At 47.9% G+C, this 21,290-nt stretch overlaps 1 protein-coding gene and 1 long non-coding RNA gene across 2 annotated transcripts; one reads left to right on the top strand and one right to left on the bottom strand.

Moving 5' to 3' along the window:
* Positions 1-2,676: 2,676 nt before the first annotated feature.
* On the bottom strand, positions 2,677-5,568 carry LOC124700765 (zinc finger CCCH domain-containing protein 53-like). Its single transcript, XM_047232841.1, has 7 exons — positions 4,958-5,568; positions 4,702-4,869; positions 4,340-4,620; positions 3,992-4,252; positions 3,659-3,875; positions 2,881-3,051; positions 2,677-2,710 (listed from the first exon to the last, which is right to left on the bottom strand). The coding sequence occupies exons 1-7, from the start codon at positions 5,566-5,568 to the stop codon at positions 2,677-2,679; spliced, it is 1,743 nt and encodes a 580-aa protein (XP_047088797.1).
* A 3,273-nt stretch (positions 5,569-8,841) lies between these two features.
* LOC124700766 lies at positions 8,842-9,756 on the top strand. The gene is made up of 4 exons (XR_007001824.1): positions 8,842-9,091; positions 9,395-9,450; positions 9,570-9,627; positions 9,709-9,756. It is a non-coding gene; the product is annotated as an uncharacterized LOC124700766 (long non-coding RNA).
* The last annotated feature ends 11,534 nt before the right edge of the window (positions 9,757-21,290 follow it).

Below are 21,290 nucleotides of genomic sequence, written 5' to 3' on the forward strand. Positions count from 1 at the left end.
ATGATAATTATAAGTTGCACTTACATACCATAGATATGCTTTGGTATACTCTTATTGGTTGTGATTCATTCATATATAAAATCTCAATGCATAGGAAGAAAGTTAGACTTCGTTATTACTTGTTGCACTTTATGTTGTGTACTAATGTGCTTCAAAGTGATTTAAAGTGTTAAAGATATTTATTGGTATGATCACACCATGGGATCTTGGCATTTTATTGACATTTCCAAGGAAGAAGGAGGTAGCACCAAGATTCAAGCTACCGCATACCTTCCATTCCACTTGAAACAAGTAAGTAAGCCTAGCTATATGGCTATGAAGAAAGCGCTTTAAGGGAGGCAATCCCAGATGTTTTTGTCCATAAATAGATATCTTAGATTTGTCTAAATATAAATGTAGTAGGGTCAGTATTATTTTTCTTTCACAAGTCTTAGGTACTTGCACTTTACCTCTAGCTACTATGTCTATCGACTATCACTGTCTACTCTCTCCTCTGTCATCTCAAATTTCTCTATTTGTCTCGTGTGCATCATTCATGGCTACCTTTTGCAAAGTCCTTGAATTTTAAGATCCTTTAAGAATATCGGTACGTCGTGTCTCAATCATGTGCTTCCGCTATTCCTCCATTTTCAAGTTCCTGCCATCTAGAAAATATAGAGGAATAGTTGACATGCATTTTTTTTCCAATGATTCATTCTTAGGATTAGCACAGGAATATCGGTACGTTGTGTCTCAATCTTGTGTTCCCGCCATTCCTCCATTTTCAAATCCTGTCATCTAAAAGATATAGAAGAAGAGTATAGATGTTTTCTATTTTCCAGTGATTCACTCTTAGGATTAGCACCCCACTCCCCGTACAATTTCCAACAAAGAAAGAACTATCCTCTGTCCCAACTTCTAAGTAGGCATTGTTGAATTTATTCACCGTGTTCCATTTCCATTGTATGTGTATGCATGATATGGAGCAGTACTCCAATCTATCTACATATGTACGCTCCTCCCTTGTACTGACAGCGTGATGTGGTTTTTCCATAGCCATATAACTCGTAACCGAGACCCCCAACAGGGTCATCCTATTGCCAATTTCATGGGCATCAAAAGAAGCATTATGGTCGCGGCGATGATGTCGGACACACCCATAGATCACACCTTGTGGAACCCGGATCAACATGCCCTCCACCCATGCACCTAGGAGGAGTCACCAAGTAGATTGTAGGACTCAGCGTGAGGAATGTCTTGCCTAGCAAGCATCGACACGGATGTACATTGCGCCGGATAGGGACACGTCCCCAGGTAGCGACTAGCATCAAGTCCATAAGCAACTACGGGAACTTTTCATGAGCATCCTCGACGGTTCAGGGAATAACGTTGTGGCATTGTCGCCACCTAGTCTGTGGCACTATCATGACCATTAAAACACCTCTAGTAGAAAAGGGGACATGTGGCATCAACGTTAGCTACCACATCACCAAGCAGTGTTTTTCACCTCCGCTCTAACCACCGATCTCGCAGTCCACCAAAGCTAGGGCATAGGAAAATCTTGCTTGTTAGACCCAACATGACATTGTTGAATGGGGAAAAGATGCCAATCAACGCAAACCAGGCTAGATCCAAGCGGTAAGGATGAGGAACATTCTAGCGCGACAAGGTGGATGTGGGGGAGATGATAAGGAAGCGGTGGCTAGGGTTTCGCCCGAGCAATCAAGAGTAAAAAGAAATGACACTTTTTTGCGAGAATTGTGGTTGTATACATTGATAGATCAGCTCACAGCAATATAGATTATTGTCAAGGCTTTTCTTTTGGATTGGAGAATAGAAAACATAGTAATAGGGAGAACACTCAATTCGATTGTAATACAAAGTGCAGAATAGAGGTTTGATAAACACGTTCGAATTGCAAAAACTGTCCTGAAAAAGGAGAGAAAACATGAAAACTTTAATCACACGCAAACCACCCACGGATACTGAATTGGCAACACATATCAGGGCCATCTTCTGGTCTATGCCATGCTATAAAGCTTCCAAATTGGCAATTACATTCTCAGTTTTACGAATAGTGGAACCAAAACAACCACAGAATTACTCGCAGAACTCAATGTAACGACACCACGGAGGCTAGTTACAGGCTCTTTGGGTGTCTATGCATCAAGTAACAAGACCTGGCTGCTAAAGATGTCAAGGATTAGCTACGGTATACTAGTATTTATCACCAAACTGAGATCCATTACAACCAGATCACTGAGTCGAGCATACAGCATGCAGTTATATATGCATGACGGTGGCATCACTTTTCACTTGTTCTGCTCGACTCTTCCCAGGATCAAGTACTAATTAAAACGACTGGTATTATTTATACTACTACTGAAAGGCCTAGAGCTAAAGACAACCTAGGACTGACTTGTTTCCTTTCTTAATCTGTTGCTGTTGTTGTTGAGTTGCTGCTGTCCCTCTCTCTGAACTGAAGATACACCTAGACTTTGTTAAAGTTTTTTCCTTTGTTTTCTACTTCCACTTGATGGGGTCATGACCTGCATAATAAAAAAAAAGCATCACAGACATCAGGGAGGGTAATTTTCCTATCATATCCATCCGTCATGATTGAGTGAATGATTGTTACAGGGTTGCTGTTGACACTTACCCTTAGCTGATGTGATGAGGGCCCTTTTCCTGCCCTATTCACAGCCCAATGGCTCCATGCCCAGATGAGAACCTGAAGAAGAAAGACAAGTACACAAGCAAAACATCTCACATGACTGCAACAATTTACTAAAAATCACATAAATGTAAGAACGGCACATGCTAATGCAGCTAATGATGTTCTATTAACATGGGACTGAACTAACTGAAGTGAGGTCTTGAAGGTTTGTTTGATTTGATCACCTGGGCACTTGGGAGAAGCAAGAGCTGTAGAGAGGTTTAGCAGAGGGGAACAGAGACAAGGCCACCGGGTGGGAGCTGCTGATGTTACCAGTGTGAGCTGTCTGCTGCTCAGCAGCAGCAGCACTGGTGGGGGAAGCAAAGGGGCTATCAGGCAGGTTGTGCTCCATGCCACTACAATTCAAACAGCAAGAGACGCACATACACACATCAATCAACCAACCACGGATAGGGTAGAGCCCCACAGAAAAAGAACAAGTAACTGCTTAACACTTGATACTACTAGTCATTAGGTGGGGTCCCCTTTGGACCCGCTTCTAAGTACTAGTACTAATCAAGAGAGACTGATTAGCACCCTAGCTAAAAGCCTATAGCTCTACTTCCTTTTTGCAGTGGTTTTTGAAAGCAAATTTTGTTAGGATAAAGAAAATGATGTGATTAGCATATATTACTACTGTGTATGCATGTTGTAATACTTCACTTGCCAAATTTGATGCCTAAATGATTTGATTAGCACTTTTACTTGCTGTATGATATTTCCTCTGTTTCAAAAGAAGTGTCAGCTGATTTGTCTGGATAAGATATTTCTGAACATTGCAATGCGTGTAGATATATGTAGACAAGCTGCGACACAAGCGAGGTAGTACATGTTATAGTATGGTCTTCAAAATTTACATGTTTTAAGTAAAAATATGCATTTCGAATATCGCGCGGACATCCAACCGAGGGTAGCCATTTAATACTAAAATATTTTAGGATTACAGATATCCTGGAGTATTACCTTTCTTGGTATCCACAAACAACATTGGTTGCAGCTGCTGCACCAGGACCAGATTCCCTCCTCCCCTCTTCCCCAGAGTTGACTGCCTGCTTGGGACTGCCACCATTGCCATCACCACCACCCTCCTCCTCCTCATACTGCTGCTCCTGCCTCCCGTCTTTACCAATGGCAGAAGCAGCAGCAGCAGATGTGCCCATGACAAGGCCAGTGCTGTTATCTGCAAACATGCAAGTCATGATGATGAATGAGGCTTTTATTTTTTGCGAATAGATGAATGAGGCTTTGAACACAGTGCATTTGCAAGAACGTATCAAGACACTTCAAAAACTGAACCTTGAATGTTGTTCTCAAAATGGTGCACGCCATTGCCGTTCCCACTGAAGCAGCCGTCATTGCCGTCGCCTGGTGAGCCCACGGGGGAGCCGAGGATGTGGTGGCCCCTGCTCTTGAGATCGAGCAGCTGCATCCCCATGAACCGGCGGTTCTGGAGCTCGATGGCACGCTGCAGCTCGGCCGACTCCTGCTGCTCCTCCAGCTTCCTCCTCAGGAAGGCCGCCTCGTGGCCGGCCATGCTCCCGTATAGCATCCTCTGCCCTGGCAATGGCAATGAAGAGCTCGTTAGAACACAAATCTACGACGAAAATGCACTAATTCATTAGGTAGGGTGGTTCAGATGCTCACCGATCTGCGGCTGCTGGAGGTCGAAGGGATCCCTGGAGTCGAGCAGGCCGGCGGCGGCGAAGTCACGGTGGTGAGGAGAGAGGCCGCCGCTGTGCCTGAACCTGTCAGGGACCTTGCCCTTCTCCTTGTAGGGCTTGACGAGGACCCTGGCGTCGCAGACGAAGTGCGGGTTGCCCTTGGCGAGGACGAGGCGCACCGTCTCCGGGTAGAGGAAGGAGACGAAGCCGAACATGCGTTTCGGCTGGTGCGGGATGCGCACGTCCTGCACCGGCCCGTACATGCTGCTCGCGCGAGTACCGATCGATCGCCATTAGAGCAGAACAGAGAGGCCGAATACGCAGCAAAGGCGGCGTTTTGCGTACCTGAAGTAGCTGGACACGTCCTCCTCGGTGAAGCTGGAGTCGGCGGGGAAGGTGAGGTAGATCTGCCGCGCGCCGTGGCTGTTGGAGAGGTCGGCGCGGTCCATCCGGGGCGAGCGGAGCGCGAACCTGTGCATATCGTCGCCGGCGGCGAGCAGCATGGCCGCCGCCCTGGAGCAGGAAGTACCATCAGTAATCCGCACGGCAAAATGACAAGAGAAAATGGAATCTTTGATTGTGGGGATTAAAAAGGTGTCACCTTTGGGACTCGCTCTGCTGCTGCTGCTGCTGGAGGAGGAGGAAGCCGAGGCCTTTGGGCGGAGACGGCGAGAAGGCGAAGGCGGGGGGCATCATTTGCGCCCGCGCGGCGGCGACAGCGGCGGCCTTGGCGCGCATGACCGCCATCTCCTGCTCGGCGACGTCGTCGGGGAGGCCGTGCAGGAAGCGGCAGGCGGAGCCGTTCTTGCAGAACCCCCGCGCGAAGTACTGGCACGGCTTCCACCCGCCGTCGGCGTCGCTGAGGGAGAAGCTCCGGCGGTGCCCGCCGCTGGTCGGGGACCAGCAGCCGTACCCGTCGTCGGGGTAGAACGGGTCGCTGGCGGCGGAGAAGGGGTGGCCGGCGTCGACATCGCCGGGCGCCATACCCCAGGAGGCGGGCGGGGAGGAGGGGTTGGTGCGGGCGAGGAGGTCGGCGCGCTCCCTGGCGACGACGGAGTGGAGGAGGTGCTCGGGGCCGAAGGCGAGGCGGATCATGTCCTCCTCGCTCTTGTCCTGGGTGAGCAGCGCGCCCATGATCTTGGAGGCGAGGTCCGGGTCGACGAGCTCCTGAACCCTGGCGAACACCACCTTGGTGGCCTCGTAGGCGTCCATGGCCGCTGCTTCTTGTGCTGGCCGCCTCGTATTCTCTTGGCGCGGTGCGCTTTGATTTGTGGGAGGGGATGAGAGCGGAGGAGGGAGGTGAAAAGGGAGGAGTTACAGACGAGACGAGGGGTACAGCTGTAAGTGGCACAGTGAATTAAATGTTTTGGGGCTTGGGGTGTAGTGTGGGGTCGAAGGAAAGTGGAGTGTTCGAGTACCTCGTTTCAGTTTCCCTCCACAAGTATTTTCGGGAAATTTTGGACTGAACGGCTGGGTTTCCCTCCTTTTCTCACCCTTTTCTTTTCTTTTTAATTCTGAGTGTATCTTTAGTGGCCCCATGTATTTCAGTCACAAAATTGACCGGCTGCGTCTATCTGGGTCGGGCCACGAATTCCTTCTATAAATGTCCCTACACTACCCGGCCAACCAAGGCACCTGAGAGGGGCAAATCGATCGTGTCCGCGCGTTTCACTGCGACAGTAGAATTGCCCACCCCGCTTTTCACTCTGACTGTCGGATGTGGTGATTTTTTTCTCACTCATTTGTCTTCGAAGCAAGTCTATGACACTCGGGCCCGAAAGCGTGCGGGGCCGCCAGCAAGAGACAGATACGGCAGCATTTCGCGTCGCCTTCGTTTTCCTGGATGGGTGAAAACCTAGATGACGTCCCGCACCTCCTCTCCTCCTCCCCAATCCACTCCGCCCCCAATCAGCCGCCTCCTCCAATCCCCCGGCTCTCCCATTCCTCTCCCTCCCGCGCCGCCATCGCCGTCTCCTCGTGCGCTCTCCCTCGCCATGCCTGGCGGATGTGCAGCGGTGTGGTTGACGCGCGATGCTGGTCCGGGCGGAAACGCGGTGGTGTGGTGGATGCGGTGCTAGCGCAGCGGTGGTTTGGCGGCGACGCGAAGAGGATCTTGCGCGGGGGAGACCAGAAGCGGCGACGGCGCATCGACTGGCAGCGGCGACGGCGCATCGACTGGCAGCGGCGACGGCGCATCCCCGGCTCCGATTCCCCTGCCAACGTCGCTTGATGCGGGAGCCGGCGGCGGCAGGGACCGCGCGTTGAGCGACGGCGGCTGCTGGACGCGGCAGCAGCGGTGGCACGCGATGCGCGCCAAGCTGGCGGCGGCGACCTTGTGCGTGGCCAGAGTGCGGCGTCGAGTTCGGGCATGGAGAGGCCGTGGAGCTGGTGCAGGCCGTCGGGGGAGAGCGCGGGGGACTTTCCACCATGCCGCCTAGCTGGATCTTCGAGCAGCGCAGCTCGATCTGCTCCCCGACGGCGAGGAGAAGCCGGCGCTCTGGAGCGCTGCCGCTCATCGAGGACGTCTGCTTCTCCCTCGAAGCCGGTGAGCGCTGCCTCCTCGTCGGCTCCAACGGCGCAGGTAACCACCCTCGGGCCCCTCTGGAATCTTTCCCTCCAGCGACCTCTGCTACCTAGGCGGCGAGGTTATCTGACGAATTACGAATTTGTTGTTCCCCTGTTGCACAATAGGAGCTCAAGATACGTTGAAGTACTTCCTCTGGAATCTTTCCCTCCGGCGACCACTGCTACCTAGGTGGCTTCTGTTGTGCAATTGTTAATTCTGGATACATGTGTTTGTTTAGGATTTATAGCTCCTGTATTCCCCTGTTTGCAAATTCTGGGCTGACCAAATCTGAACCAAACAGAATTAAGTGCGTGTATATTAGCGTCAGTATGCATAGGGGTTTCAGTTAGATACCAGATGGAATTTCCTGATGCTTGCTCATAATCATAATCATATGCTTATAATCGTGAGTGTATTTCCTAATTATACAATATCACAATAGTTATTCTTTTCTTAGGATCCCATGTAATTTTTGAGTGTTGATTAGCTTCACTTTTGAAATATATTTCCTCTTGGCAATGATCAGAATAAGAGAAATTTGGCTGCCTGGGTTCATTTGTTGAAATTCAGTGATTACAGGTTCAGACACCAAAGTGTTGTAGCCACTGAAAACTTGACAAAGCATTTGAGCCGCTGCATGTCTAGCACCTCTATTCCCATGGACACCTGATAGTAACACTCCCGCGAGTCAAAAGTTCCTAGTGATGCGGTCAAGAAACCTGCAGCGGCGGCGCCCATCGGCCATCAGCACAGGTACACATTCAAGCCAGGCGCACTTCTCTTGTCGTTCAAGGGAGGCACCTTCTTTTGTTCAGAGCCTTCTTGTGCTGCTGCTGGTTTCCGTTTCTTGATTTTTACTTGTCGATTGTTTGGTGAATCTGTTGAGCTGATTTGGTCTTTTCCCTTTTTATATATGTGCAGCGGCAGGCTTTGAAGGATCTGCAATGAGCTCGAGTAGGGATTGTTCCGTCATCTTTGGTGACTGTGCCTACCTGCAGCATCCTCTCTATTTCTATCAATGGGTGATTTTCAGAATATAGGTTGGTTGTAGAATTGGCTTATTAAAGTTTATAAATTAAAGTCCATGACTGATTACTGTAAGAATTAGATGTAGTTGGAATAACGGGATTGTGGCTCATTTAGAGATTTTGTTGCATCATCATTATTTGTCTAATGTTATGTGGTGGATTCATCTATCGTGTTGCATAGTCAGGCCTAATATTGGATGAATTGGATGGCGCGATGTCGGGTGGGAGCAGGTCCTGGAGCGCGTCCGTGAGATGGGCGGCGGCGTGGAGGATGACTGACGAGCGCGACGGAGGCGGATGAGACGATGGTGGAGTTTGGATGTCTAGGAGATTCACCGAGAGCGACAACAACCACCACTGGCCTTCGTGGACTCCATTGCTGCCCCAGGTATGCTCATCCTCTTCTCTCTTTTCCCTGTTTATTCTCATGTACTCTTTCCAACTCCATATGCTATTTCTCAAATATGTGCGCCCTCTCGTGAGGTTGCTTGTTTTCTCTGAATGTTAATCTTAAAATTAAAAAGGCCGAACTGCCAAAAAGAGGCCAATGCTTGATTTTGCTCGCTATTCAGATGCCTATGGTCTATAATTGTTGTGTTTTGATTGCAGTTTCGTTACCGGGTTTGCTTTGCCACATAGAGTGCTTACAGATCAAGCCCTCTGCTTGGCTGCTCTGAGGTGAGCCCTTTCAGTCCCTCCGCTTTTTAAGCTGCTGAGTGAAACCAGGACCTTTCATATGACAATCAATTCTGCCATTAATTTATACTTATATAATTTGTAGTTTCAGCTACATTGGTCTACCCTCAAATTTAATTTTCTTCGCATGTTCACCAAATTGAATACTGATATTCTTTGTAGTTATTTTCAGTTTTGTTTAATCTATCTCGCTTTTTTGCCTCTAGATTGGTTGCGTGGTAAACAATAATGACTAGGAGTAGCATCTTTTTACCATACTTGTTTCTCCTGTCCAAGCATGCATCTTATGGTTGCTGTGTGATGTGAGCTGACACATTAATTTACTGAAAATAACATATATTTTGTGTGCCGGTGACATCGGCTGGTGTTGGTTGGGGGCAGACAACGGCATGTTCTGCAGCTCGGGGAGTCGTCGGCGGCGGCAGATGGGTCCTGCACCTTCAAGGTAGTTGTGCTGCCTCTCTGCTTCCTGATTATGTTAATTAGGCCATGTGTGCTATGTTGGTAATATTTTTAGTACTGCTTCTCGCATACTGGTTTTTACGCTTCACTTTATGGTGTTGGAAATATAAATAGTGATCGTGAAGATATCAATAGCAGATGAATCAAGGAAACTTAGTTTGTATACTTTAGTTTATAATATATTTTGGATCATTTGTGGGAGTGAGTAGTACCTGACTGCTAATGCTTGATTGTGCTTACTATGCAGATGCCTATGGTCTATGATACATTGTGTTTTTGGTTGCAGTTTCGTGTCGGGTTTGCTTTGGCACAAAGAGTGCTTTCAAATCGACTCCATCTAAGGTGAGCCCTTTCAATCATTCCATTGTTGAATCTATGCAGTCAAAACAAGACCTTTCATATGTTAGTTAATTCCTGCTTTACATTTTATATTTATATAGTTTGTAATTTCATCTATACAGACAGAAAATTTCAGATGTGCAAGTGAAATTTCATACGCTTTGTTCACCATTATCAGAGGTCATCATGTACTTTGAGGCACATAATATATGTTCCATGCCAGTTTCAAATGGAGTTGACATAAATTCTCTCGTTTCACAGGTCAGCAGCAGGCATGGAGATCTGCACCATAGTGCAAGGGGAGAGGGGTTTACTGTCAGTTATCTGAGGTACGTATACAACCATGGGATCGGCAAAGTCTAATGCCAATGAAACTTCTGTGGTTGCTGGATCTGGCTATTTCAACTAAAATTCAGGTTTGGTGGCTGATATTGACATCAGGTCTGAGAAATACAGGTGGTTGGGGAGCACACACTTTGAATTTATATGTGTAATCTTATTTTCCTCGGCAACTTGAAATCTTTGAAAATTGATGCTGAATTGATACTTCAGTATGTGAGAGGCCTATCCTCAACAATCACTATAATTGAATGGTATTTTTGGAGTAACTGTGTATTAAACTGCAATTTAAAATAGACTTAAAAAAGAAAGTCTTCACAGTTCGTTCCTTTTGCTATTGTGTTACTATACTGTTGGTGGCGCTGTATCTCGAGAGTATTGATATGTTTGGCTTCGTCACAACAGTGCTATATACACATATTATATGCTGTTTCAGATTTGGGTCCAAGATAGTATATCTGCTGCATTTGTTCCGGTACTTATTTGGTGCCAATTCTATCTTGCACTTTGTTTTACATTCTGGGTTTATGCTATGGAGCCACCAATACTTGGTATGTGCAATATCTTTCGCTTCTGCTATAATCAGATTATATTGCAAAGAGTTTGCTAGAGGAAAATATGAAACTGTATGAACCTACATCAGGTCTGAGAAATACAGGTGGTTGGGGAGCACACACTTTGAATTTATATGTGTAATCTTATTTTCCTCGGCAACTTGAAATCTTTGAAAATTGATGCTGAATTGATACTTCAGTATGTGAGAGGCCTATCCTCAATAAAATAGACTTAAAAAAGAAAGTCTTCACAGTTCGTTCCTTTTGCTATTGTGTTACTATACTGTTGGTGGCGTTGTATCTCGAGAGTATTGATATGTTTGGCTTCGTCACAACAGTGCTATATACACATATTATATGCTGTTTCAGATTTGGGTCCAAGATAGTATATCTGCTGCATTTGTTCCGGGTACTTATTTGGTGCCAATTCTATCTTGCACTTTGTTTTACATTCTGGGTTTATGCTATGGAGCCACCAATACTTGGTATGTGCAATATCTTTCGCTTCTGCTATAATCAGATTATATTGCAAAGAGTTTGCTAGAGGAAAATATGAAACTGTATGAACCTTGGTTTTATCGTTGCAATAATATATTCTGTTAGCCAATATGAACCTTGGTTTCATCGCTTTCTCTGTCTACAGCTGCTGGGGCTCGAGATCTCCCCCACCTCGTTTACTTCTACTCCCTTAACAACTGCTGGACAAGGCAGAGAAGAACTGCAGATCTGCGCTGCACAGGTCGCCAAAAAAGCTGGTCTTTTTCCCCATCTTCCTACCTGCTGGTTAGTCTCTGCATGTGAGCTCATTTTTCTGGCTCTTTGGTGGTGACGTGATGCCAAGGTAGCCTACCAGCAGCACCCCTCTTGTAGATGTATTTAATATCTCGGTCTGAGTTCAGTGATTTGTTATTCCCCCCTAAGATCTGAGATGAATTAAGCATGGATATATGGAGGTTGGCGGATGTGTGCAGGTTTTACCACCAGATGTTTGTTTTAAAGCCTTGCTCAAAGTGAGTTTTTTTGTTTGAGAAAGATTCCTTCTCTTGATGACTATAATATCGCAGTTTCGAGTGAATTGGGTAGCAAGAGGAAGGAGTTGATTTTCATTTTCTTGGAAAATAATATCGAGCGCTTGATTAAAGTTCATTAACCTACACAATACTGCTCCATATATTTGATTTCTTAACCATTTCCTATCTATTTCTTTCAGTTGAGCAGATACAAAATTAATTAGCTACAGGGCAAGATTTGCGTCTTTCTAACCTACAGCGATACATTTTCAAGGAACGGAAAGAAGTATATTGGGGATAATATATTGTGTCAAGGTACATCAATGACTTGACTATTGTCCCCATCAGCTCACTGCCGCCACATTTATCCCTGTTATATTTTTGATTCTGCTTAGGTGACTATTGTCCCCATCAGCTTATTGCCCCACATTGCTCTCAAGTTCCTCCCTCGCAGTAATGCAGGAACATAACAGTCAATGAGTCTAGCCCAGTGGTACCAATGGCGCTTGATTACATGAGATCTTCTTTTGTGGTAGATGAAAAATCATGAACATTTGCTGGATAGACCACAAAAGAAGATCTCATGTATTTCTCAGTTCTAGAGCCCTCAGGTATTTCTCAGTTCTCCTATATTGTCTCTGCACCTACGATCTCATCTTGTTTACTTCTTGACCATGCCATGCTGCTTGTTTTAGCCACTGTTGAATGATGCTAATTATGCTTGTCATTTTTATTATGTTTTAGCCACGACCTGATTTGTTCTGCTACGTGTGCGTGTGTTGTTGCCATTGTGGGCTACTGCTAGATGTGTGTCTGTCTGAATTCAAGTTCAATACATGGATGTGATGTATGTTTGTCATGGATATACATATATATCCTCATTAGGACGAGGACATATAAGAAAATGAAGTCCACCTTTACCTGAGAATATCAAAGCTGGATCCATCTATCTCAGGTTTGCCTCCTTGTGGAAAATAATGGACCATGCTAGGATATTCTACCTATACAACTGTAGATTCAATGGGTTACACACTTCCAATAAAAAGTCTGAAGATGTTGTTTTACTTTTTAAACAACAAGAGCAAAGGGTGCTACTGATTGCTGGGTCCAGGAATAGAAAGAAAGACTGAATCTATGTTTAGAAGCATCATGTTAGTGTTTCCATGATCCCTTGCCGCTGAAGCTCATTGAGATTAGAACTTAGCATTGTGTTCGAACCACTCAATTATGTCGAAAACTTTGATATAGCAGGCCCATAATACTTAAATAGGTGGAAGTTGTAGATTGACACATCGGAAAGCACCATGAGATTATGCAAGGTCCTCCATTCTAATGGGAAATTTGACATCGCAAGAGCCAACGATATTTTGAATTTGACTGTTCTAGAATAGATCAATAGTAAGTCTCAAAAGAGTAAAATTGGTTAGAGTAGGGGTACAGTTGAAAATTAGATAAACCTGAACAAATAAAATGTAAATGGAGTGTATCTGAAAACTGAAAGCCAAGTTCTGGAATTATGTACACTAACATATAGGAAATAATATTACTGTGTTATCCTTTGGCTAAGCTTCTCTATATAGAGATGTTGAAAACCAACAATGTGTAGTTCTACTTTTTTGTGTGCAGTTTTGGCGGTCCATCTTCTCCAAGCAAAGCCATAGGCCATGGACCTGCTGTTGTGCTCTAATTTGGTAGCAGCATGACAGTGGCGAGAGAGCAGGGGACAGGGGACGCTACCTTACGGGAGATCTGGACGGTTTGTAGTTAGAATGCCTAAATCCTAAATTTCTATTTAACCCCTTTGCCTTATTTATATGTATTTTATAGCTCCTAGATATATGAGCTATCTACCTTAACACCATCAGAGTAGGACTAAACATATTATTGCAATATGGGCTATTTACTATTATGTGACCTTTTGATTCTATCATCTGTGTTTGTGTTGTATGACAATGTATTGCTATTGGTGATTTTCTGATCATCTTGGTGTGCAACCGAACCATCATTTGCGTTTTATTTCTTGCTGATTATCATGATGTACTCATTTGCTGATAGGACATGGCTTCAATTCAGGCCCGGGTTGGGTCTTTGCGCCGGGGCGTCATCCTATATATTATTGTTCATTAGCATATTACTAATAGTCTTTGGTTTGCATTGATTTAGGCATTTCTCTTATGTACTATTTCTGCCATTTGCGCGATAGCGCAACCGGTCATCTAGTACAGAAAAAGGGTGAAAGAGCCCGGGTGACCGTTTGCCTGTGGAGCGACGCAAAAAAAATGATTTTCAAGCTCATTTAACCGCCGTGATCGGAAATGCGTCTAGCACCACCTCCAGCAGGGCGACGTAAAGTGACCAGACCGTCCGCGGAGACGCAAACCTGGGCCAAATATGCGCCTCGGATGCGTCTCTAGCGGACGATCGGCGGACGCGGAAAGTGTCCGCTCGCGTCTGGCGGACGTTTCGTCGGGCCCGCCTGCCAGCGACCCTACGTCGATGCGTCTTCTCAAACGCGCCAGCGACTGGCTCCGCTGCGTCGCTTCGGCAGTGTGTGCCACGTTAATGACGATGCCTCGGCTACCGAGCGGCCGCCCACCTCCGCCAACCACGTTAATAGCGACGCCACGCGTCCACCGCATACCGCCTGTTGTGGGTATACTCCATGGGTGTACCATCGACAATGCCTAGATCCGGCAAGCCCGGGTGGCCCACAGACGGTGATGTGGCATGTGGCCCATCGGGCGGCCCAGTTGTTGTTGATCATGAAGCCGGATCCTAACCGATCTTCGGAGGAGGCCGGATCCGTGGAAACCCACAAGGAACCCGGATCTAGGGTTTACATGGAGAGTCCTAACCGGATTACATGTTGCCTAACTACGGTACAATATCTTGCCGTGTACGTCAAAGATCCGCCTTCCATCTATGTCGTACTGGATGAGGATGATGCTTCGCCGGATCCCAAGGAAGGATCCGCGGCTAAAACCAACCCCTTCGTCGAAAAGAGTGCGGGCGCGTACCACACCTTCCTCGGAACCCCAACAGTCCGTGCAAGCAAATCAACTCTCCGGATCCTGAACGCCACAGTTCCTGTTGTGCCGCAGTATGTCAGGTGGTCGGGAACTCCGTGTACGTTTGATAGGCAGGATCATCCTACTGTCATTCCGAAAGAGTGCTATGTCTTGGTTGTAAGTCCCCGCATCGACGGATATGACTTCTCCAAGTGCCTCATGGATGGCGGAGCCAGCTTGAACATCATGTACCTGGAGACTCTGGAGTGGATGAACCTTACCAAGGAACAGCTCAAACACAGCACCACTGAATTCCATGGTGTGGTTCCGGGTAAAAAGGCAAATTCCCTTGGTAGCATCACACTTCCCATGGCCTTCGGCGATGCCAATAATTTTCGCGAAGAGATGATCACGTTTGAGGTCGTGCCCTTCAAGAGCTCCTACCATGTCATCTTCGGCAGGCCCACCTACCACAAGTTTCACGCGAGGGCGTGTTACATCTATAACAAGCTCAAGATTTTGGGTCCCAAGGGTATGATTACCGTATCCGGAGACTACAAGAAGGCTCATGAGTGCGAGTTAGGCGAAGCAGCCTTCGCAGAGTCTGTGCTATCTGGAGAGGAGCTGCAAGGCTACAGAGCCGCGGTGGGTCCGCAAGAGATGCACACCACCAAGAAGCAGATCTCCGAACAGAAAACCTCGTTCAAGGCCGCGATAGAGACCAAGAAAATCGAATTCAAGGAAGGAGATTCCACTAAGCAGATCTCGGTCGGAGCCAACATGGACCCCAAATAGGAAGACGCGCTCGTCGAATTCCTCCGCGCTAACATGGATATCTTCGCATGGCAACCTTCTGACATGTCCGGAGTACCTAGGGAACTCGCCGAGCACTACCTCAACATAAATCCGAGGGCTAAACCGGTAAAGCAAGCTATGCGACGCTTTGGAGATAAAAAGCGCCGCGCCATAGGAATGGAACTAGCAAAGTTACTAGAGGCATGTTTTGTAATAGAAGTTATCCATACTGATTGGGTCGCAAACCCCGTCCTTGTACCCAAAAAGAACACTGAAATACTAAGAATGTGCATCGATAACTCCGGCTTGAATAAGCATTGTCCGAAGGATTCGTTCCCCTTGCCGCGCATTGACCAATTCATTGATTCGACGGCAGGGGCGTGATACGTCTCAAACGTATCTATAATTTCTTATGTTCCATGCTACTTTTATGATGATACTCACATGTTTTATACACATTATATGTCATATTTATGCGTTTTCCGGAACTAACCTATTGACGATATGCCGAAGGGCCGTTCTGTCGTTTTCTGTCGTTTTTGGTTTCAGAAATCCTAGTAAGGAAATATTCTCGGAATCGGACGAAATCAACGCCCCAGCATCCTATTTTTCCACGAAGCTTCCAGAACACCCGAGAGCCACCAGAGGGGAGCCCTGGTGGGCCCAGATGATAGGGCGGCGCGGCCAGGCTAGGGCCCGCGCCCCCCTGTTGTGTCGTCGCCTCGTCAGCCCTCCAACTCCGCCTCTTCGCCTATTTAAAGGTCCCTGACCTAAAACCTCGATACGGAAAAGCCACGGTACGAGAAACCTTCCAGAGCCGCCGCCATCGCGAAGCCAAGATCCGGGGACGGAGTCTCCGTTCCGAGCATCGTTATCACCAGAATTTGACCGGATCGAGGTGGGCCGCGATTAAGATGGGCTTGAAGAATATACACGGAAGATATACATGAATCGGCCTTGTATACAAAGTTTGGGCTAGTTTGCCCGTGTATCTGTAAATATAGTAGGATACGTGTCGGTTAGATAGAATTTGGCTTGTGCACGGTTGGGATTATTCCCACGTTAGAAAGTCTACGGACTATAAATATGTATCTAGGGTTATTGAGAAAGCCAACAATCACGTTCATCACAAACCAATCTAGGCGCATGGCCAACCCCTTGTTTCGAGGGTTTCTTCCGGGTAAGCACCATGCTGCCTAGATCGCATCTTGCGATCTAGGCAGTATACATTTATTCGTTGTTCATGCGTTGCTCGTGCTGAAGCCTTGTTGATGGCGAGCAACGTAGTTATCATAAATGTGTTAGGGTTAGCATTGTTTCATCGTGTCACATGATTTTGTCCATGCATCCCTTAGACGTCTAGCCACTCTTACACCTATTTTAGGTGTAAGGGCGGCACCTCGCTTGATCATTGTTTAGTAGATCCGATCTGTTATGATTGCTCCTTGTTCTTCAAGGATTAGTTTAACATCTGCATAGTTAGGCCTTGCAAACGGGTTGAAGGATCCAGTAGCGCGTAGGGTGTAGTTTGCTGGCCCTAGATAGGATGTTCCGGGGATCAACTTCATGTTGGTTTTTAGGCCTTGTCTAGGGTTGGTTTATTATCACCGTGCATGGCTTCCAGGCTCAATCACGCGTAGGATGTTCCGATTATGTGGTGAAAACCCTAAATCGTCGTAGGTCGTTTTAGCTTTATATTGATCAAGCAGGACCACCATGTGATCGTAGACCTCATACGAATCATGGGTGGATCGGCTCCTTGAGCCGATTCACGGACAACCCGAGAGTCGATCGAGGCTCGTATTTAATGTTTACGTGTATGCCATGCAGAAACTAAGCGAAGCAAATCCATCACCTTCCCGATCGGTATAGGTCGGGTGGCACGCCCTTGCACCGAAGCATCGGACGTGCGTGCCGAGGCTTTGCGGGCCGTCGCTCGAGGGACCAGGGCCAGCCGCAGTTCCGGGAGCCTCCCGGCTCTATCGTGTTGCCCGTCGTTGCTCGCCGGTGGGTTTCGACCGCAACACATTCCGGCACGCTCGGTGGGACAATCTTTGACATCAATCGCATCGCCATCTACATCTCGAGATGGCGGAAGGTACCTCCGATCACGTACGAAGATCTGACCGAGGAGCTCAAGAAGAAGTATGACAAGGTCAAAGCTATCCTCGAAGCCGACCTCATCGGCTCTTTCAAGAGGACCCGCTCACACGACATTAGGTGGAAAGGGTTCTCACCTGAAGGCGCGCTGGATGGAGTGGACCTGTCTACCCCATCGGAAGAACGCACCAGGTCTCTGCGTCAGGAGATTAATTTCATGGTAGCTCATTCGCTGCACCGCCATTCTGAGAGCCTCGGTGAACACTTTGGAGCGTGTCGCCCTGCGGGTGATCCAGGAAATCATGAGGCATCGATACTCTCCGTCAGGACCTGCTCTAGGGACTCACCAAGGAGAGATACCACTCCGAGTCCCGACCACCGCCGCCGTTCGCTTTGGCGGCACCCGTAAGTGCCAAGTTCACCGGCATTCGTCGTCTACAAGATCGTTGGTGACCCTAGTGATTACCGGTTCTTGTATGAGGCGCCTAAGGAGATCCCTCACGGATACACGTGCACATACGTGCCGCGAGCTGCAGATGAATCGGGCACTCACGAACCGCGACCGCAACAGCAGGGACTTCTGGAACAGCAGGAGGAGCTTCTGGATCAGATCTTGAGAAGCAGACGTGGCTAGCTAAATATGCCACTCCGACGAACCTCCAGAGCTCAACTCCTGCAGCTAGCTCAAAGCCTGAGAAGCAAGCATGGATGGCTAAGTATGCCACTCGAGCGAATCTCCAGAGCTCGACTCCTGCAGCCAGCACCGCGGATGAGATCAGTACAATCTTGAGAGACCAGTTCGGCATGGTGCCGAAAAGGAGGGCAATCGGCTATTTCAAGCCATACCCCAACGAGTACGATTTGATCCCACTACCACCCAAATATCGGCTCCCTGAATTCTCCAAGTTTAGTGGGTCGGATGGCTCCAGCTCAATCGAGCATGTGAGCCGATATTTGGCGCAAGTTGGGCACGATCTCAGCGATCGGATGAACTACGTGTGAGGTTCTTCGCACGATCCCTCACGAGATCGTCTTTCGGGTGGTACACATCGCCGCCACCGGACTCAATCCGGACTTGGAAGCAGTTGGAAGAACAGCTCCACATGCGGTATCACTCGCAGGCTTCCGAGGCCGGCATCGCCGATCTAGCACAAGTGCGACGTAAGCGCGGAGAAACAAGTGTCGGAATACATCCGCCGCTTCAGGACCGTTAGGAACCGATGCTATTCGGCTCATTTGACCGAAAGAAGCAGTCGAGTTGGCGGTGGTGGGTCTCGCATCACCGATCAAGGATATGGCTTCCTGCGTACTACCCTTCACCGGCGCATATGGTCCGTAGGCTGTCATTATATGAACAGCGCCACCCGTAGTTGTACCAGGATAAGTTCAAGCGTGCGGTAGTCCCGGTTGAGGCAGATGAAGATGAAGGCTCGCGGGAGATCAAGAGGTAGCGATGGCTGAATGGACTCGGGGCAAGCCCCGTGTCCCGCAAGTGGGTTAAGCCACAAGGTCCTCCGAGAGGGTTTGAATTCGACGTGACCAAAGCTGAGCAAATTTTCGACCTCTTACTTAAGGAGAAGCGACTAAAGTTACCCGAAGGCCACAAAATCCCCACGGCACGGAGCTGAACCGAAAGCCATACCGCAAATGGCATAACACGTTCACCCACACCACCAACGACCGCAGGTGTGGCGTCGCAGATCCAAATGGTGATAGAACAAGGGCGTCTAATTTTCAGCCAGTACGCCATGAAAGTCGACACACACCCCTTCCCCGCCGTTAACATGGTGGAGGGCACTTACCCTGGGAGGTGCCAGCCAGGTTTCTCGTTCAGCATCAACATGGTAGGACCTGGGCACACTCTGGTAAGGACAGAGACGAGGGCAGCTGATACGTCTCTGACGTATCAATAATTTCTTATGTTCCATGCCACATTATTGATGTTATCTACATGTTTTGTACACATTATATGTCATATTTATGCGTTTTCCGGAACTAACTTATTGACGAGATGCCGAAGAGCCAGTTCCTGTTTTCTGCTGTTTTTGGTTTCAGAAATCCTAGTAACGAAATATTCTCGGAATCGGACGAAATCAACGCCCGTGTTCCTATTTTTCCCGAACCATCCGAACACCCGAGAGCCGCCGGAGGGAAGCCCCGGGGGCCCCACACCACACCCCGGCGCGGCCGCAGGGGGGCCGCGCCGCCCCTATGGTGTGGTGGCCCCGTGCCCCCTCCGAGGCTGCCCTTCCGCCTATTTAAAGCCTCCGTCGCGAAAACCCTATTACGAAGGACGAAACCCACGAAACCTTCCGCAGCCGCCGCCATCGCGAAGCCAAGATCCGGGGGACAGAGTCTCCGTTCCGGCACCCCGCCGAGCGGGGAAGTGCCCCCGGAAGGCTTCTCCATCGACACCGCTGCCATCTCCACCGCCATCTTCATCACCGCTGCTGCTCCCATGAGGAGGGAGTAGATCTCCATCGAGGCTCGGGGTTGTACCAGTAGCTATGTGGTTAATCTCTCTCCTATGTACTTCAATACAATAATCTCATGAGCTGCCTCACATGATTGAGATTCATATGATGATGCTTGTAATCTAGATGTCACTATGCTAGTCAAGTGAGTTTTACTTATGTGATCTCCGTGAGACTCCTTGTCCCACGTGTGTAAAGGTGACAAAGTGTGTGCACCGTGTGGGTCTCTTAGTCTATATTTCACGTAATACTTACTCACCGTTATGAATGGCGTAGTGAAGTGCTTATTTATATCTCTTTATGATTGCAATGTGTTTTGTATCACAATTTATCTATGTGCTACTATAGCAATGTTATTAAAGTAGTTTTATTCCTCCTGCACGGTGTAATGGTGATAGTGTGTGCATCCGTGTTAGTACTTGGCACTACAAGAAAAGTTGCCATGGCCGACGAAGTTGAAGTCGCGCCGTGGTTGCTGGTGTACCATGGCCGACGATTTTTGGTCCCTCCGTGGTGCATGTCAAAACTTTTTTTTCTCGTTTTTGAGGCCACCTAGCCCGACGAAAGCGGCCAAAACGTCGCGTATGGTGGCCCGGGACGTGGTGCATCTCGAAATCTCGGGTTCGCCGGCCGAGTCAACGCAAATCCGCACCGCCGAGGGATGTAGGGCCCAAATGGCAGCCTCTCTGGCATTGTTTTTTTTCTCGATCGCGCCATCTCGTTCAACGTTCTCCGATCGAGCCGTTTACGATGCAGGATCATGGGTCCCGCATGTCATCCTCTATGAACCAAAATTCTTTCTATTCTTGGATTTTTTTGACCCCCGATTTCTCGGCTACTTCCTTTTTCTTTTGATCCCTTGCCGCCTTGGAAACGTTGAGACCGCCGTCGCTAAATGGGACCCGCATGTCATCCTCTATGTGCAATCAACTTTCTTTTCTTGGAGTTTTTTTGGCACCTCAAATTTGGTCACTTGCCTTTTTCTTTCGATCCCCCGCCGCCTCTCAAACGGTGATACCGCCGCCGCTAACTCGGGACCCGCATGTCATCCTCTATGCACTATAAAACTTTCTTTTCTTGAATTATTTTTGGCACCTCATATTTGGTCACTTACCTTTTTCTTTCGATCCCCCGCCGCCTCTCAAACGGTGATACCGCCGTTGCTAAATGGGACCCGCATGTCATCCTCTATGTACTATAAAACTTTCTTTTCTTGGAGTTTTTTTGGCACCTCAAATTTGGTCACTTGCCTTTTTCTTTCGATCCCGTGCCGCCTCTCAAACGGTGATACCGCCGCCGCTAATCGGGACCCGCATGTCATCCTCTATGTACTATAAAACTTTCTTTTCTTGAATTATTTTTGGCACCTCATATTTGGTCACTTACCTTTTCTTTCGATCCCCCGCCGCCTCTCAAACGGTGATACCGCCGCTGCTAAATGGGACCCGCATGTCATCCTCTATGTACTATAAAACTTTCTTTTCTTGGAGTTTTTTTTGGCACCTCAAATTTGGTCACTTGCCTTTTTCTTTCGATCCCTCGCCGCCTCAAACGGTGATACCG

The sequence above is a fragment of the Lolium rigidum genome, chromosome 3 (assembly GCF_022539505.1).
Source record: "Lolium rigidum isolate FL_2022 chromosome 3, APGP_CSIRO_Lrig_0.1, whole genome shotgun sequence".
NCBI lineage: Eukaryota > Viridiplantae > Streptophyta > Magnoliopsida > Poales > Poaceae > Lolium > Lolium rigidum.

Coding starts and splice junctions, on each gene's coding strand:
- LOC124700765 (XM_047232841.1), bottom strand. CDS start 5,568: ATGGACGCCTACGAGGCCACCAAGGTGGTGTTCGCCAGGGTTCAGGAG. Junction 4,870..4,957: donor CAGCAGAGCGAGTCCCAAAG/GTGACACCTTTT, acceptor TTCCTGCTCCAG/GGCGGCGGCCATGCTGCTCG. Junction 3,052..3,658: donor GTTTGTGGATACCAAGAAAG/GTAATACTCCAG, acceptor TTTGAATTGTAG/TGGCATGGAGCACAACCTGC.